The sequence below is a fragment of the Phodopus roborovskii genome, unplaced genomic scaffold, assembly GCF_943737965.1.
Source record: "Phodopus roborovskii unplaced genomic scaffold, PHOROB, whole genome shotgun sequence".
NCBI classification, from domain to species: domain Eukaryota; kingdom Metazoa; phylum Chordata; class Mammalia; order Rodentia; family Cricetidae; genus Phodopus; species Phodopus roborovskii.
In genome coordinates, this window is record NW_026125295.1 from 13,421,086 (window position 1) to 13,439,225 (window position 18,140).

General features: G+C 46.7%; 2 protein-coding genes across 6 annotated transcripts in view; both read right to left on the bottom strand.

The window, feature by feature from the left end:
- The window catches only part of Qrich1 (glutamine rich 1), a 33,084-nt gene extending 24,339 nt beyond the window's left edge, over positions 1–8,745 (bottom strand). Inside the window, exons 1-2 of one of the 5 annotated variants that reach the window (XM_051204087.1) lie at positions 8,581–8,737; positions 7,054–7,113 (exon numbers count right to left, since the gene is read on the bottom strand). The gene's annotated coding sequence lies outside the window, so the exon portion shown is untranslated. Of the gene's footprint in view, positions 1–7,053; positions 7,178–7,869; positions 8,227–8,580 lie in introns of those variants that run through there. The other 4 variants (XM_051204078.1, XM_051204095.1, XM_051204072.1 and 1 more) reach the window with 4 other exon arrangements.
- A 1,050-nt stretch (positions 8,746–9,795) lies between these two features.
- Positions 9,796–17,765, bottom strand: Qars1 (glutaminyl-tRNA synthetase 1). Its single transcript, XM_051204122.1, has 24 exons — positions 17,600–17,765; positions 17,263–17,410; positions 16,817–16,926; positions 16,582–16,657; positions 16,298–16,362; positions 15,653–15,706; positions 15,462–15,522; positions 15,049–15,120; positions 14,849–14,934; positions 14,626–14,712; positions 13,020–13,119; positions 12,844–12,922; positions 12,654–12,762; positions 12,432–12,562; positions 12,226–12,318; positions 11,800–11,937; positions 11,622–11,709; positions 11,394–11,537; positions 11,187–11,291; positions 10,914–11,006; positions 10,691–10,818; positions 10,531–10,597; positions 10,332–10,457; positions 9,796–9,937 (listed from the first exon to the last, which is right to left on the bottom strand). Exons 1-24 carry the CDS (start codon positions 17,714–17,716, stop codon positions 9,887–9,889), a joined length of 2,328 nt encoding a protein of 775 aa, XP_051060079.1. The 5' UTR covers positions 17,717–17,765; the 3' UTR covers positions 9,796–9,886.
- Positions 17,766–18,140: the final 375 nt, after the last annotated feature.

An 18,140-nucleotide genomic window follows, 5' to 3' on the forward strand; every position in this document is an offset into this window, starting at 1 on the left:
ACTCACAACCACCAATTGAACAATCTAGTTGAATACACTAAGAAGTATACTAACTTTTTTTTTTCTTTTGGTTTTTTTGAGACAGGGTTTCTCTATATTGCTTCTGAGCCTGTCCTGAACTCATTCTGAATGCCAAGCTGGCCTTGAACTCACAGAGACCTGCCTGCCTCTGCCTCCCGAGTGCTGGGATTAAAGGTGTGTGCCACTAACGCCGAGGCAGAAGTGTACTACTTTTCTCAAATTGTTGGTACACATCTTGGGAGGAATAAAAACTACATATCCAGTGCCAACAGTAAAACCAAAGAAAAGCAGACGGTCTTACAGCTATTAATTTGCTGACATTGTTAACATTTATATGGAGTGCTCTAAGTATAATATGCAAATCATGCTTCCAAACAAAACAGTTCAATGACAATTCTTTATAATAATGCATATATTGTAAATACTTTTCTCTACAAATACACAACAACATGGGACTAGAGATGATACAGCAGTTAACAGAGGAACTGAATTCAATTTCTACCACCTGTATCAGGTGACTTAAAACCAATTTAACTCCAGTTCCAGGGCACCTGATACCCTCTTGTGTTTTCTGTAGGCACTTGCATGAACATACATTTACACATAAACATATAAACACTTAAAGAAAAATATTTGTTGAAACAGGGTCTCACTATGTAGCCTTGGCTGGCATGGAACTCACTGTGTAGAGCAAGCTGGAGATCTGCCTGCTCTGTATTCCATGTGTTGGGATTAAAGGCATGCACCACCCACAGCTGATCCATAATTTTAAAAAAGAAAAATGGAAGGAGAAGAAAAAACAACACAATAGATATACCTTTATGTTATAGAAACTCAGTATTTCCAGGATACTACCCTTAGGAGGGTACCCACTTCTCAAGAAACCCATGGATGGCCTCTTGTCTTCTGAAACTTACTCCCCTCCCCACGCCCAGACGAATTTCCTGTGTTAACAACACTGGCTGTCCTGGAACTCGATTTGTAGACCAGACTAGTCCTAAACTCACAGATCCACATGTCTCAGCCTCCCGAGTGCTGGGATTAAAGCTGTGGGTCACCACGCCCACCCTTCTTGCACATCTTTTTTGTTTTGTTTGGTTTTGTTTTTTCTTTTTCAAGACAGGGTTCCTCTGTGTTGCTCTGGCTGTCCTGGAACACACTCTGAAGACCAGGAACTCAGAGATTCACCTGCCTCTGCCTCCCCCTTGCATCTCCCTTATGAATGCTGGGCTTCTTTAGAGTCAAAGCAGGTTTTCAGTGTAAGTGACCCAAATTTACTGACTCACTCTAGAGACCCATAATGTGTCTATCCTAGAATTTCCTTAAGAAGATGTCTCTCATAATAAAGACCGAATAGCAGAGCTAGGCATGTTGGTAAAGTGCTTGTCTTTCAGGGGTTCAGTATCAAAAATTTCATAAACCAGACACAGTGGTTCATTAGGGAGGTATAAGATAGGAAAACCAGAAGCACAAGGTCATCCTCAGCTACAAAGAAATCTGGAATACAGGAAACCTTGTCTCAAAAATACTGAGTATCTCACAGTGGTGGCGCAGCACTCAGAAAAGGCAGAGGCAGGCAGCTCTCTGTGAGTTCCAGGACAACCAGGGCTATACACAGAGAAACCCTGTCCCAAAAGAGAGAGACATAAAGACAGACAGAGAGGGAGAGAGAGAGAGAGAGAGAGAGAGAGAGGGAGGGGCAGGGAAGGAAGAAAAGTACCAACAAAGCAAAAATCCTCAATACCTCAATATTATAAAGTTCACAACATGAGGCAAGAGAGAGGGCTCAGTGGTAAAGAGCATTGACTGCTCTTCCAGAGGACCTAGGTTCAATTCCCAGCACCCACATGGCAGCTTACAACTGTCTGTAATTCTGGTTTCAGGGGATCTGACACCTTCATACCAATGCAAATAAAATAAAATTGTTTTTAAAAAGTATAAAATAAAGTTCACAACATGTAGGCATTAATACAAACACCCTTCTATTCTAAAGGGGACTAGAGTGAGATTACATAAGAACCTATTAGCATGTCTTCTTCAATGCTGAATTACCAGTTTTTCATCTCCATTATAAAGGGTATATAGTTTAAAATAAGATACTCTGATCCCCAATGATATAAGGTTCTAGACTAATACCCTATAAGTCAATAAAATCAGAGAACCTAGCAGGGTATGTTGGTGCACATCTTTAATTCCAGCACTCATACGAAGCAGATACAGGAGGAACTCTGAGTTTGAGGCTGGCCTGATCTACAGAGCAAGTTCCAATACAGCCAGGGCTACACAGAGAAACCACCATGAGAAAAAGAAAAAAAAAAAAAATTAAATAAATAAATAAATAATAAAAGAATCAAAGGAAGCTAAAACACTTTAACAAATAAATTCAAGGGAGAACTTCATTTTTAAAAATATTATTATTACACAGCCAGGCATGCCTTCAATCCCAGAACAAAAACAAACAAACAAGCCAAACCATAAAATCTCATAAGTTTTCTGTGAGATTTCACTGACCCATCTATATAACCGTATTTTTTTTTTTGTTTTTCTGAGACAGGGTTTCTCTGTGTAACAACAGCCCTGGCATGTCCTGGAACTCACTCTATAGACCAGACTGGCCTCAGAGATTAGCTTGCTTCTGACTTCAAAGTGCCAGGATTACAGGCACGAACCACCAATGATAGGCTCCACAGTCATTTTTGGAAAATATGTTAAGCTAGACTACATAGCAAGTTTGAAGTAAGCCTGGGATATACCAGGCTGTCCCCCCCATTTTTTTTTTTTTTTAATTAAACTAAGAAAAAGCTATGTCAAAAATAAAATGAGGGAGCCAGAGGGATCTCTGAGTTTGAGGCCAACCTGGTCTACAGAGCAAGTTCCAGGACAGCCCGGGCTACACAAAGAAACCCTGTCTCGAAACAAACACACAAATCCAAAACAGGAATGAGGGAGTTGTTTCTTGCCCTAATGCCACATACAATTTTGAAAATATTTCATGACACAGAAACATACATTAGATGTGTAAATACAAAATAAAACAAAAGGATAGCTAATACAATTTATATATTAGGAGAAAAAAATAAAAAAATACCAGAATATTACCAATTAGATGATAAATGTAAGTTTCTTTTTTTTTTTTTATGTAATGCTCTACTTCACAAGTTGCATTAACAAGAAAAATACTTAACGAGTCATCCCCCCACCCATGGTTATACAGAAACAATTCCTTTTGTGAGTAGTATGCTTTTCCCTAAATCTTCAACTCTTACTAACAAAATCATCAAATGCCAAAATTTACATAATAATGGTGGTAAAATCTTCAAGATGTTGCTTACAAGACACAAAGGCTGAGCTTCCCTAATAGACAAACTACTCACTAATTAGGAGACAAAGGACTCCTAATTAGTGCCAAGCCAAAGCCAAGGTGAAAAGCAGCAGAGAAATTAATTATAAACTTCTAAACACCAAGCCATGGAAATAAATATTGAGTACCCCCAGTATCTGCAATCAGTTGAGATTAACAATGGAAAAGAGAAAACACAGTAGCCTCCTAATAGGTAGACACTGCAAACAGCTGCTTTGAAGAACAATAAAGACCAACCAGCTCCCACCAATAGATTCAAGGCACTCATTTTCTCTATGCCAGTTATCTGCCTCATTCCACTTGGTTAGGGTGCCTGACCCAAGTTTAATATAAAGCTATGTCATTATTACGCAATGGTGCTCACAGAAAAGATTACTCAGAAACATTTCCAAGGGTGCTTTCCCTAATTCATTTCTTTTTTCCATTTATGTAGTAAGGGATGATTCTAGCCAGGAGGTGGTGGTGCACATCTTTAATTCCAGCACACCAAAGGCAGATGAAGGTGGATCTGAGTTCGAAGGCAGCCTGGTCTACAGAGTGAGTCCCAGGACAACCAGGTTAGTAACACAAAGAAACCCTGTCTCAAAAAAACCAAGGGATAAAACAAGATGATTCCAGTACTCCCCCACACTCACCCCTTCTTGAGCCATTTACTTCTGCCTTTTAAGGTCTGACTGGTCAGTAGAGCAGTAAGGGGGGGAAAGTGTATGTAACAAGGAGTTCAATCCATGACTGACTGCAACAATCAAGGTAGCTCACTAGCTTTGGATTAGTCCAGTTTTTTTGAAGCTGCCTCAGTTTTGCCTCTTTCTTGAGCTCCAAACCTCTTTCAAGGTACCTCCTCTGGATGGTTCCCCACAGCTTAGCCAAATCTAAAAACTGCATTTTCACATGTTAAAAGACTAATTTTAAGACGTTAGTCCTATTTGTTCTAAATAAGATAAGGAGTTAATTGTCAAAGAAGCACAGTGGAAAACTTCTATTCTTACAGATACTAACCCACTACAAAGTTTGTCAAAGAAAACTATTACCTAGGGTCATTCATCCCACGCCTTTAGTGAGAAATGCCAGATTTAAGGGCATTTTCATCATCGTCATATTTTTAAACAACACACACTTCCAACCAAGAATTTGAAAATCCGTATTTTTATCAAATATTGATGAGCTGTAAATTGGTACACCACCTACATTGACTAGTAAAGATGAAAATACCACTTCCATAAAACCAAGCAACCCTAATCTTAAATATATATGACAACCAAATACATGTAAATGTTCATAGTAGCACTAATATCTATAAACTAGAAGCCATTTAGATGTTTACCAGCATGGGATAGAAAATTATGGAATATCAACAAAACAATACAGAAATGGACATCAACTACCAGTGTTGCACACATAAACAATGGTTAAGGCAGAAAACAATAATAAAGTAAACTTGGGAAGCAGAGATAGGTGCATCTCTGAGAGTTCAAAGCCAGCCCAGTCTACATGGTGAATTCAAGAACAACCAGAGTACATAGTGATAACCTATCTTGAAAACAACAATAATATTCATAAAACAAGACTGCATGTGTATATACACAGATTAAAAAAAAAGTTTAGGGATACAAAGGTAGTAAATATAAAGACAAAAAACAAGATTATCAAGCAGTAGCTAAGCACATTGGTTGCTCTTCAGAAGCTCTGGGTTTGATTCCTGGCACCTACCTAAACAGCAGCTCATAAAACTGACTCTAACTCCAGTTCCAGGGGATCCAACATTCTACCCTATTCTGGTTCTGAGGACACTGCATGTACATAGTGCCCAGACATATATGCAGACAAAACACCCATACACATTAAAAAAAAAAAAAAAAAAAAAAACAATGAGATTGAGTTTAGCTACCTCCAAAAACTGAGGATGCTATGAGGAAGAATGGATACAGGGATGATGGCATTCTATTTCTTAGATGTAGTTACACTAATCTGATCTGTAAACAGTGCATAAATATTTCATAACCTTAAGGGAGGGCGTTTTAGTGTGCCAGGCAGGGTTTGATCTCCAACCCACTTAGAATGGGTTTGGTGTCAACATACTTATTATAATCCCAGCACCTGGGAGGCAGCGACAAGAGGATCAGAAGGTCAAGATCATGTTCCACAGCAATAGGCCAACCCCAAATTCCTAAAACCCTGTCTCAAAGAGAAAAAGATCAGCTGTCTAAGTGGGTCCACAGAACCATTCCCTTCCCCTTTGAAGAAAGCATAAATCACATTTTTTTCTTCATGCAGTCAAGTTAGTTTAATAAAACAAATCACAACCCAGAGCCAGAGGTAGTTTAGTGGTAAAGTGCATGCTTAGCATATTCAAGACTCTAGTTTCAAGTCCCTGCACCAAATAACAAAAAACAAACAAAAGCCTACTAAAAACAGAAATTATAATCACATATTAGAGGAAAATATTGAAGCTCAGAGGACTTAACACCTGGAACTAAATGCAGGAGGGCAAATAAAAGGTAATACCTCATTCTAGGACAACTCAGAAACAGTCACAGATAAAGCATGGCCATTTAAAGAGCAGAGAAGTAAGAAGCTGGCACATCAAGTACACACCACTATTGACTAAAAGCATGCAAGCTTACAGAAGACACCCTTGATTTTGAAGCTGCTACTAAAGTGAACAGCCACACCCAAAGTCCCTAACTGGGCTTTGATTTGTGTTGTTTTTTTGTTTTTTCAAGTAACTCAAATTCACAGCAGAATTCAACCACTTTTTGAGCTTTTGTTTGGAGATACAACATCAACATAAGCTTTTGCAAGGAGATACAGAACTGTGTAAGTTCTTGGCGAAGAATAAAAGCTTATCCCAGAGGACTAAAAGGTTATCTACCAGGTAAATAATAGTTGATGGAAACATTGTTTTAAAAAAGATAATCCAGAATAAGCAAGCTTAAAAGGTACAAAAAGTTTATAAACACATCCTCAATAAATCAGTTTTGTTTGTTGTTGTTCTTTTTTTAAAATCATTTAGGGGACTGGAGAGATGGCTCAATGGTTAAGAGCACTAAGAGCACTCATTGTTCTTCCTAAGGTCCTGAGTTCGATTCCCAGCAACCACATAGCAGCTCACAGCCATCTGATACCCTCTTCTGGTGTGCAATGTACTTGCACACAAAGCAAAGCATGCCCTTAATCCCAGCACTCTGGAAGACTACATAGGTGAATCGCTGAGTTCCAGGCCGGCCTGGTCTACAAATCAAGTCAGGGATACAGAGAAACCCTGTCTCAAAAAAAAAAAAAAAAAAAAAAAAAAAAAAAAAGAAAGAAAATTATATAAAAACAACCATGTAGGCCCTTAGTTGATGCTTTGTAATATAATGTTAATCCTGCATGTTCCCCTGACTTAAGATTTTAAGGGACCATTGTGCAAGCAACAGTTTCCCACACCTGCCATTCTCTAGTAGCTAGCGGTTTCTAGCAGACAGCACCAGGAATGAAGGAAAGGGTTTGTAAGTTTCAGTGTTACCAAAGGGGGAGGGGACAACGGGCTGCACACACACTTCCAGCGTATGAATGATTTTAACTCACCAGTCACCATGGAAAGGGTTTGTAAAGTTTCAGTGTTACCAAAGGAGGAGGGGATAACGGGCTGCACACACACTTCCAGCGCATGAATGATTTTAACTCACCAGTCACCATGTTGCATATATGTCTGCTGCTTGTCCTGAGTTCTTAAGACTTCTAACATTCTGAAGAAGATAGAACAAAGAAGTTCCTTCCATCCTCAGCCTCTTTTTAAGTTTTAACTTTGTTCTTAAAAAAATACAGTGTATTAAAAAAAACATTACTATCAAATTTGATTTCTACTATTAATTCATTTAGCTTGCTTTTCCTCAACCTTAATAGGCCTGAACTGTATAATAAATTAGCAGATGTTTTGTGTTAGAAAAGAGGTGCGTATTTCTTTCTCACAAACCTAGAATTTCCTGGACACCAAATCACAGCGCTGGGACAAAAGAAGAAAAGAAAAGCTGAGGAGTTAGGTCACTTGGTTTTTATAGTGACACAGGCAGATTTTAGAAATTTCTGCTGGATATTTTAGAAATTAAAAGGGGGGGAAGGCAATTCTGATCAAGTTTATCAATGTTAAGAACGGGCCCTTATTCCGGAACAGAAAAAGCAAGCCCCTCCCACCCAGGCGGGGGCGAGGGGGGGCAGCATTTATGGCTTTAAAGCGGAATTTTAAAGCTCAGAAAGCTTGGTACCATACACATTAGAGGATCTCTTTACGGAGCGCGCAGAGGTGACGTGTATCAACTGAGCTTATGGGCGAATTGGTTTCTGATGGAAGAAAAGCAGGTACTAACGAGGGGCCTTGTAATATCAACCTCTCCCTGGGCACAAAGCCCCGGTACAAGGTGAAAAAACCCAAGGGGACCCAATGCCCTCTCTGGCCAATAAGACCCGGTTGCCGAAGCAGGGTAGCACCCTCCCCAAGCACCCACCCAGTACACGGGCCTCGCTTAAATAACAGCATTCTTCAGTTAGTACGAGCAATCGTGTCTGCCTCACACAGGAGCGGAGCCGCAAGCCGGGACAGCAAAGCCGCTAGGTTTCTCTGCAGCCCTAGGCCACCGCTGCCCCGGACGTCACCGGAGCAGGAAGGGCCCAACCCTCCACGTTCCCCACGCAGTGAGTCGGTCGTCCGCCAGGCTGCCGGCCCTCGGTTCAAGAGGGGCGTCCTGCGCGCACTCGGGACAGCCCGACCAACCAACAGAAGGGCGCGCGCCGCAAAACCGGGGGTCGCGGAGAGGCGCGCGCGCCCCGGAAGCCGCTCTAGGCCCACGGCCCACAGCTGCGAGCCCACGGGAACGCGCACGTCGAGCGGCTACGCGCAACGGGAGGACCGCACAGCGCGCGCGTTACCGCGCGCGCGCAAAGAAAAACACACGCCCGTGCGCGCTCGCCGCTGCGCGCGCCCGTGCGCCGCGCCCACCCAAAGCCCAGGCCCGCCCCTCCCCCACCCGCGGGGCGGAGGCACGCGAGCCGAGGGACGTTCTCCGCGCCGGAGCCGCGCCGAGGTCGCCTGGGCCCAGCGGCAGCGGCCCGCCCGCCCCCGCCCGCCCGCCCGCCCGCCCGCCCGCCGTTGTGTGGAGTGGGCCTGCTGAGCCAGGCCCACCGCCTTCCCGCGTCCCCGCCCCCACCAGAGCCCTCACCCGGCGACGCCACCGCCGCCGCTGCCTCCGCTCTACCCGCCGGCCCCGCTTCACCGCCCGGGGCCTCGGTTCTGCCGTCGCCGCTCCCAGACCGACAGGATTTTCTCCTCACAGCTCCCTGGGCGCCATCTTACATTCAACCCTCAGAACCAATGGGAGCTGAGTGCTCCTCTCGCGAGAATCTAGGCGTCGGGTCCCGCGAGAGTGGCCGGTCGGACTTAAAGGGGACGCTTCGGAAGGAGAGGGAGTCTGGAGGAACTGAGCTTGGGATCCCTGGCTGTGGAAAGGGGCGCCACGCCCATGGACGCCCCTCCGTTGGGGGGGGGAGGGCTTAGGCCTGCGGCTCAATACCCCGGGGTTATTTTCCTCAGGCCCGGGGGTCTGGAAGCGTGCTTCTGGAACCCACCTACGGCGTCCCGCTGGCGCCTCCCCCGGTAGCACCGCTCCTCGCGAGGCGTGGCCCGGCCTACCTCGGCCTCGTGGTTAAGGTGGCCCCCCGAACGGCAAAGCTGGGCCCAGGTCGCACAGTTGCACCGCAGCTGGGAAATGCTCGGGGTTGCTGCTGTTCTGGAGAAAACAGCTTCTGCAACGCTCACCATCAGCTGCCATCTGAGATCAGCCTACCACAGTCAGGTCCACCTTAAAGCGGGCCTTGGGCAGCCTGGTGTTTGTATACAGGGAAAATGTGGAAGGCTTTAAAGCTGCAGGCACTCACCTACAGCCTCCCCAGCAGCTCACGTCAACCTAGAGAGCAGTCAGCCTGTGGTCGACCCTTTCTGCCTTCTGTACTTGTTCTTGACCCTGCAAACTCCAGTCTTAACACCCCTCAGAAGTCCAGCTTGGTCAGGACCCTCAGCATCCAGGGAGACTTGGGTTTCTAAACTTGAAAGGCCACAACGGCACGTATGCTTTATCTCACTGTGCATAAGCAGTAGCTGTTAATTATACTAGGGAACCATCCCTCCGTGGGGCTGGTAACTGTGGAGCAGCATCTCTGGAGCCCTCCGGTTTATCACTTAAGAGCAGATCTAATCCCAGCTCTGCACCTGCCTTTGAGAGCCAAGAAGTGCACTAGTGGTTTAGTTACTGCTTGTGTCCTCTGTTGGGGGAAGCCCTTTCTACCTAGTACATGTGTACGCACCATCACCACCAGCTCACACACAGCATGTCTCCAGGGTCCTCAAATACTAGAAAGGCAACAGCACACAGACTCCATGGAGATTTAGTAATTCTTTATTGAAATGGAGTATGGGGTGATGAAGACACCCCCAGCCTCTAGGATGAGGTAGGTCCACATGCTTTCAGTTCACACCTTTCCTGGATCTTCCTTCAGTGTGACAGTTCGGTTGAAGATAAGCTGAAAGGCAAGAAAAATGAACAACAGCCCAGAACCAGGCCCCTTAACTCTCCCTCCCACCCATAGCCAAGGAGGTGATGAATCAAGGGACAGAACATCATGGTTCTGAATAACTGTACTACTACTGGATAAGGGGCTAGACGACTGTGCTGTGCCTTAGTTTCATGAGGATTATAGCAACATCTACGCACAAATGCTACTGTAAAGAATAAAAAGGTTAGGGTCCCTATAAAATTTTGTGCTTGGACCTAACCCTCTGAGCCAGTTTCCTCAAAAGTTAACACATGAATACCCTCCCTTAACTGGTGACAGCTAAGGGGACATAGGGATTTTAAACAGTGAACAGCCGCCACCATCAGTATTGAGAAAGGCGTAGGTGGGTAAAGTTAAGCACCTGTCCTTGTTGGCTATCGGGATCTACAGAGAAGTATCCAAGGCGCTCAAACTGAAACTTGTCAAAGGACTTTGCCAACGCCACAGAGCAGTCCACTAATGCTCCTTCCACCACGTGTAGCGATGCCTGCAGACAGAGAATTCAGGTAGCTATACAGCTCAGAGGGCCACCACCCTCAACTTACACGCCATGAGCCTACCGGGTTCAGGTCACTTAGGAATCCACCAGGCACTTCAACAGGGTCTTCAGGGTTCTTGTGCTGGAATCTGTGGCCAGAACGGGAATCAGACCCCAGCTGGAGAACCACAGCATGCAATTCCCACCTTGTGACTGCCCCAGTGCCAGTGATGTTCACTCACAGTCGCTCATAGAGGCGAATCTCACACACCAGAGGTTGTGACACCCAATGAATAAAGGCCTTGGGCTTCTCTCCAGTATCAGCTCTTCTGCAGGTCACCTCCAAGCATTCCACACAGCCACTAGAGCCCTAGAAGTAAAGAAGAACCAACACTAAGATTGCCAGCTACACTCAAATCTTGGCTCTAGCAGGCACTGTCTGGAAAGATTGTGTCTGCCTCTTACCTTGACAACGTGCTGCAGCTCAATGACGTAGCCAGTATGTCTCAGACCCACAGGCTGGCCCCAGGCCAGGCGCTTATAGCCTGGCTCTGACTCCTGGAGAAAAGAAGCACAGAAGTTACAGAAGCTGCAAACATCTTGCAAGTATAAGGCTTCTCCCAACCCCAAGTCTGTCAGAGATTGGTTCATGGTAGAGCAGGGAGGAGATGTACTTACCGAAGGGATGAGGATACTAAAAGACCCCCAAAACAGACATAGTAGTAAACCCCTATTTACCTCCTTGAAGTCAGTTCTCTCAATGAAGACAGTGGAAGCAAAAGGGATCCGGTGGAAACCCTTGGTCTCATCAGCTGGGAAGTTTGGCACTTGAATGTCCAAGGGCTGTAGCAGGAGATAAGTATCCGAGTCACCCCAGATACCAAGACCCCCATACCCAGGCACTTACATACTGTGAAGTCACATACACTAAGGTAGTAGGCCCACCTTGGAAGCAGGAAAGTTAGTGATGACAACTTTTAGTGGCTCTAGCACAGCCATGGCTCGTGGAGCTGTGTCATTCAGCACATCACGCACACAGGCTTCCAGAAGATGTGGTTCCATTGTGGTCTGTGCCACAGTCACCCCCACCTGCCAGGAAAACTCATCAGTCATAGCCACAACCACAAAGCCACACTTAGCCTGTTTCTACCCACTCGGTCCACTGGATTATACCCGAGCACAGAAGTTGTTGATAGCCTCAGGTGGAAAACCCCGGCGTCGTAGGGCTGTAAGTGTGAAGAGTCGTGGATCGTCCCAATCCCTAAAAATAAGAGGATTGTCAGAAGCCCTTAAACAACACAAGCCACTAGTACTACAACCTCTGGTAAACCCAGGGTCTGTCCACACCTACCGAACAGCACCAGCTGCTACAAGCTGGAGAATCTTCCGTTTTGAGACAACAGCATAATGCAAGTTGAGACGGCCATATTCCCACTGAACAGGGCAATAGACATCCAGTGCATTACATAACCAAAAGTAGGAAGACCGTCTAGGATGGAAGAATAAGGTTAAAACTGGTCACCTGTGTGGCCAGGAAGAGATCGTAGAAAAGGCACTAGAGGGTTCAGCAGGTAAAGACACTGAATGCCAAGTCTGAAGAACCGAGTCATATCCCTGGAACCTACTTAGTGAAAGAGAGAGCTGACTCTCACAAGTTGTCCTCTGATCTCAACACATCTGCTGTGGCACCCACATACCCACTCACAAGCATATACACACTCTAAACAAAAAAGGAACCCCCCTGACCCTACCCATCCCATAACCTCAGCCTCCTCACCGAGCCTGGAATTCCTTGGTACATAGTGAATGGGTGATGTGTTCAATGGAGTCACAAAGACAATGTGTATAGTCGTAGGTAGGGTAGATGCACCTGTGGAACATAGACAGTAGACCCCATCAGCCAGTCCCTCTGCCTTGCCCCATTGGCTACTGCCCTATCCACAGCCCTGCTACCTTACCACCCGTCCCCACGCCACTATGTACCATTTGTCCCCTGTGCGATGATGTGGTGTATACTTGACTCGATAGGCCACAGGGTCCATCTTACCGTCCTCCATCACCAACTTCATTCGAAGTGTGGCCTCACCCTCTGCAAATTTGCCCTTGCGCATTGCCTGAGGAGAACAAGGTCACCTGTAAACACAGGAGCATTTTGTGCTTAGCACACTGGCCTACCCAAACCAAGCTGCCCTTCCAGGACACCACCTCAAAGAGCAGCAAGGATTCCTCAACAGGCCGCTCCCTCCATGGTGAAGGTAAAGAGTTGTGGCCTTTGAGCTCCTCCACTCTCTGGTGACACACATAAGCTTGACCCCTGCGAAAAAGGGACATGAATGTGCAGGTGGCCCATGACCTAGTCAGCTAACCTGGCTCAACTTTATGGGCCTGGCCTCACCTGTGGATGAGTTCCACAGCCCAAGCATACAGCTGATCAAAATAGTCCGAGGCATACGTCACTTTGTAAGGTGTGTACCCTGGGATGGTAGAGACAGACAGTGTGAACAGCCAGCAAGAAACAGCAACGGGCAAAGCCATGGCCCACCACCAGCCCAGGCCTCACCCAGTCCATACCCAGCCAGGTCACCATGTCATAAATAGCAGTGAAGAATTTTGCTTCTTCCTTCTCAGGGTTGGTGTCATCAAAGCGCAGAAAACAGATACCATTGTTGGCCTAGAAGAGTTGGAGCATCTGTGAGCTCCCAGAGCCATCGGCCCCTAAAGTCCACATCAGCAAACTCAGACATTCTCAGAGCTCGAGCTTATCAAAATGTAAAATGCAGCCAGGGCAATAATTCAGCAGACAAAAGCAGTTGCTACACAATCCTTAGGACCTAAGCTTGATCTGAAAAATCATGATGGGAAGAACCAACTCTCAGTCTCTTCTTTGGCACCCACATATGTGCAACAGCATGAGTGTGTATGAGTGCATGAGCGAGTGCCAGTTTGTGCACACACATACACATTTAGTTTTTTTGAGTCACGGTTTCTCTGTGTAACGGCCTTGACTGTCCTGGAACTAGCTCTGTAGACCACGCTGGCCTGAACCTGGAGACCCACCTGCCTCTGCCTCCTAAGTGCTGGGATTAATTTAAGGGTGTGTGCCACCATCACCCAGCCCGAAGAATTTTTTTTTCTTTTTTTGGTTTTTCAAGACAGGTTTTCTCTGTGTAGCTTTGTACACCAAGTTGGCCTCAAACTCACAGAGATCTGCCTTAAAGGGGGGATGTCCTTCCTTGTATATGTTTCTCTCACTGGTTAATGAATAAAGCACTGTGTGGCTAGTGGCCAGGCAGGACGGATAGGTGGGGCTACCAGAGAAGGAGAATTCTGGGAAGTGTAGGCCATGTGGAGACTGGGAGGGTAGGACACATGGGCCACTTCTCTGGTAAGATAAGACCACATGGAAATACTTGAGTAGAAATAGGTTAGTAAGACAGAGCTAGAAAATAAGAAACTCTAGTCACTTGCCAACAGTTCATAACTAATATAGCTCAAGGGCTGCGGGACCAGCCAGGCAAGAATCTCTTGTAACATTCTCCTGCTTCTGCCTCCCGAGTGCTGAGACTAAAGGCATGTGCCACCACAGCCCAGCCGAAGAAGATTTTTTAATTAATGTCTTCTTTTGATGACCAGCACTAAAAAATTAAAAAGTTAAATAAAAGGAATTCAAGAAATTCTCTCACCATCCAAAGGGCATAGTGATACATGCCTTTAATTCCAGCATTTGAGAAGCAGAGGCAGGCGAATCTCTATGATTTTAAAGTCAGCCAGAGCTATATAGTAAAGCCCTATCTAAAGAACCATTTTAGTTTTTTTCCAATGAACCCAGCATTTCCTGAGGATACCTGTTACATATGGTTTCCCTCTATGGCCTCTGTTATCAGCTACAAAAGGCAAGACAGAAATATAGCTTCCTGGAGCCAGATGTTGGTGGCGCATGCCTTTAATCCCAGCACTCAGGAGGTAGATCTCTGTGAGTTCGAGGCCAGCCTGGTCTACACAGCTAGTTCCTAGGACAGGCTCCAAAGCAATACAGAGAAACCCTGTCTCAAAAAAAAAAAAAAAAAAAAAAAAAAAAAAAAAAAAAAAAGAAAGAAAGAAATACAGCTTTCTGGAATCCAGTAGTAGGAGTAGCCAGTAACCATACTACTTGCCAGGGACATAGATAGATTCTTACCTTGGCATAACCAAAGTTGAAATTGATGGCTTTGGCATGTCCAATATGCAGGATTCCATTGGGCTCTGGGGGGAACCGGGTACGTACCTGAATAGGACAGAAGAAACAACATTAGAGCTCAGACCACCCTGCAGAAATGGATGCTCCTTCCTAGGGCGGTCATGGCAGAACAGAGGCAGCTGGGGACTCAAGCCAGTGCTTGCCTAGCCACATCCCTACACACCTGTCCCCCAGTGATCTCTAGGTGTTGTTTCAGCAGATCCATAGTATGTGGAGTGGTCACATAGCCTGGGGTCTTATAGTTTTCACCTGCGAGGATCAGAACAAATCTGATGACCAGGCTGTCAGCCAACGGTCCTGATGCCATAGGCCTGGCTGTAATGCTAATCACCAGCCCACCCCAGTTTCAAGGTCCCCCCTTACCTGGCTTATGAAACTTAAGGGCCTCCCCCCGGAGCTGTTCCATTAGAGACAGGGTCTGGCCAGCAACCTCACCTACAGGGAAGAAATCAAGAACCTTGCCTACGAGAGATAACTACCATATCCAACTCAGGAAAATATATATATCCATAGCTGCTATCAATATCCTGAAACCAGATGTGAGCAGGTGCCTCTTCTCTAATTCCCAGAGCTGAGCGGCACAGCCAAACTCCTCAGGTCTCTAATGCCTGTCTCTAGACAAAGGGAATAAAGAAACTCCAGGAATCCCAGCCTTGAGAAAAAAGAGAGGTGGCTAAATAGGACAAGGGCCTGAGAGGCCTGTGCTGTAAGGGTCCTTCAGACAGAATGTCCGGAAGTCAGAAGCTGAATACCACAGGAGCCACAGGCTTTCTCACCATTTTCCACCACATCTTTGGCCGTCTTCCGGTCTGTGTCTTCCGGGCGAGCCTTGGCCGCCTAAGAGAAGCATAGGAATTGCATTAGACTCTGTCTGGACAAGATGTGCTGATGAAATGGGTTCAGGTACTCCCTTCTGCAGTCCATTTTTACTTCGCCGGCAGGGGTCCTGAGTGGTGCCGAGCCTCACCTTGGGCTTCTTCTCCAGATCAGCTTCCATCTTGGGACCCAGAAGGTGGAGGACCTGAGCAGACAGCAGAGTCAAGTGTAGACACAAGACCAAGAACTTCCTGATGTTGTCCTTCCCACCTCATCAAGGGCTTCCTGGCCTCGCTGCCTGCACCGCCATAAGAGCCCATATACCCTACAGCCCATCCTACCTCATCTCCTCATGTGTTTCTTTTGTTATTATTTGAGATAGCCTTAGCTGGCACTATGTAGACCAGGCTATCCTTGAACTCATAAAGACCTGCCTGCCTCTGCCCATGAGGCCTCCTCATGTGTTTCTACTGGTCTTGAATGCTTTTTCCTTTCTGAAGACTTATGCTGGGCCCAGGTAAGAAATGATACCGTTTACAGAGGAATAATGTGGGCCCAGCATCAAGAAAAGCAGTCTCCCTCAGGCATCATCCTCTTGTGATTCTTTGCCAGCACATCAGGATGAAGGCCACATCACCTATTTGTGGGATGAGGAAATGGCTTCACAGAGTGATTTATGCTAACTCAGAGACCCAAGTCAGGTACTACCCCTTCCACTCTGGGCCCCACTATCTCTGCCTCCTTCCCCTTTACCCCTCCTCAGTGGATTCTAGCTTCAGCTTAGGGAGGTACCCACCTGCATATCCACTTCGTGCTTGACCATTTTGCCATCTGCCCATTTGAGTGCAGCCCGAGCCTCTCCTAAGAGTATGGGCACAAGAAGCTGCAAGGGGGCAAAAGGGGCTACTTCTTCCCCTCCTCCTCAAGGAAGTCCTAGCTGACACAGGGATCAAAACCTTGGCCCAGTCAGCACACTCACGGTGTCCCTTGCCCATCCTCCCTCCTCCCTTCCATAAATGCCCCAAACAGAAGACATACAGGTCAGCCAGTAACTGACTCCCTGACTTAGATTCTACTCACCCATCAACAGCCCCATGTTGAAATGGTACCGTTCCACCAGGAGCTGGGAACGATGCCTATTTATGGTGGCCTCCACCTGCAGAAAGCCAAACCATATGTTTCAGGACTGCTTCTCCTCAGAAGCATTCTAGAGAGCAGCACTCTTGCTCTAGGTCTGGGTAGAGAAGCTACAGCACTTCCTTCCCAGGGCAGGAACTGGGAGACATCTGAAGCCTAAGGGTCAGTAAGGACTTACAGCTTCCTCAATCTGTTCTGGTGTCACCACTACACCCACACCACATTTGTGCTCGAAATCCTCTGTATCAATGGGATCCAGGGGGTGACTCCGCACATATTCAAGAGCAGCTGAAAAAGGAAAGGCAATTGGACATGGGAGCTCGAGTAAGAAGTAGATCGACAGGGCCTTAACGCCATGAAACTTCAACTATTTTGGCTACTTGGGTGCTTAAGAGGTTAAGTCCCGGCACCACTGGAAAGAAGCCACAGGAAAGAGAAACGTGTGTTCTGAAGCAGGCCTGTCCTTGGGGTAATTCTCTTCTGCATACCAGGTCTCTACCTCCATGCCCCAGTGCCTGTCCAGAACCTGATTTCCGGAAAGCAACTTGATGGAAAAAGCAAACCCGAGTCTTGGCCAAAGGAAGGGATTGAAGCTGCGACTGGTAATACAGGCGGGGGTCTCACCGCTCAGCTGGAGCTCCGTGTGGATCTTCTTATTGGCTATATAGCTCACAAGGAAAGGTAGACGCCGGGTATCCCTGAGTCGGGAGGCCAAACCATATAGCAGAGTCCCAGTAGCCTTGTCAATGGCAGAGCCCAGAGTCCGCTGTGCCTGCAGTCAGAGGGATCAGGGAAAAGCCCCATGCCCAGCGAGTTAGGATGAATCACCTTACTGGGACTCTCAGTTTCCTCGTCCCATAGACAACAGCGAGAAAACCGGAGCAGATCGAGATCTGGACCCAGTCCCACGTTGCTTTGGAGCACAGGAGGCAGCTGAGGCCATGGGGAAAGGGACTCGCACCTGGGTTGCGGCCTCCCGCAGCTGAGTGCTCAGAGCTGCGTTCTTGAGCGTCTCGCGTGCCTTGTTCTCACTCAGGCCGAGGCCGGTGAAGAGCGCCAGCGAATCCGGAGTAGCCATCGCAGGGACACCGGAAACCAAAAGAAACTTTAGGCCGCATCGGCACAGCGACCTTTGCTCACTGACCAATCAGAATGAGAAGCTTGGACGAGAACCAATGGTGGCCTTCCTGAGAGAGAGGGGCGGGGCCCGCCAGCTGGTCAACGCCATTTAGGAGCCCGAGAGCGTCCCGACCGGCTTTTCCGGGCAGTTGGTTTCCGCCTCTCTGGCTGTAGGCGGCTGGCAGGGTGGAGTCCATGGGACTTTAGAAAATTTGCCTCGGGCGTGGGTAGTGAAAGTGTTTAGAAACAAAGCTATAGGAAGACTCAGCCTTAGCCTTTTCTCTTTCAGCCTCAGGAATCCAACCCCATCCTGTTCTCGGAGTGCAAAAGTGAGTTCCGGTCGCATTTTTTCAACGTCACAGCTTTTGAGTTGTCATGGAAAC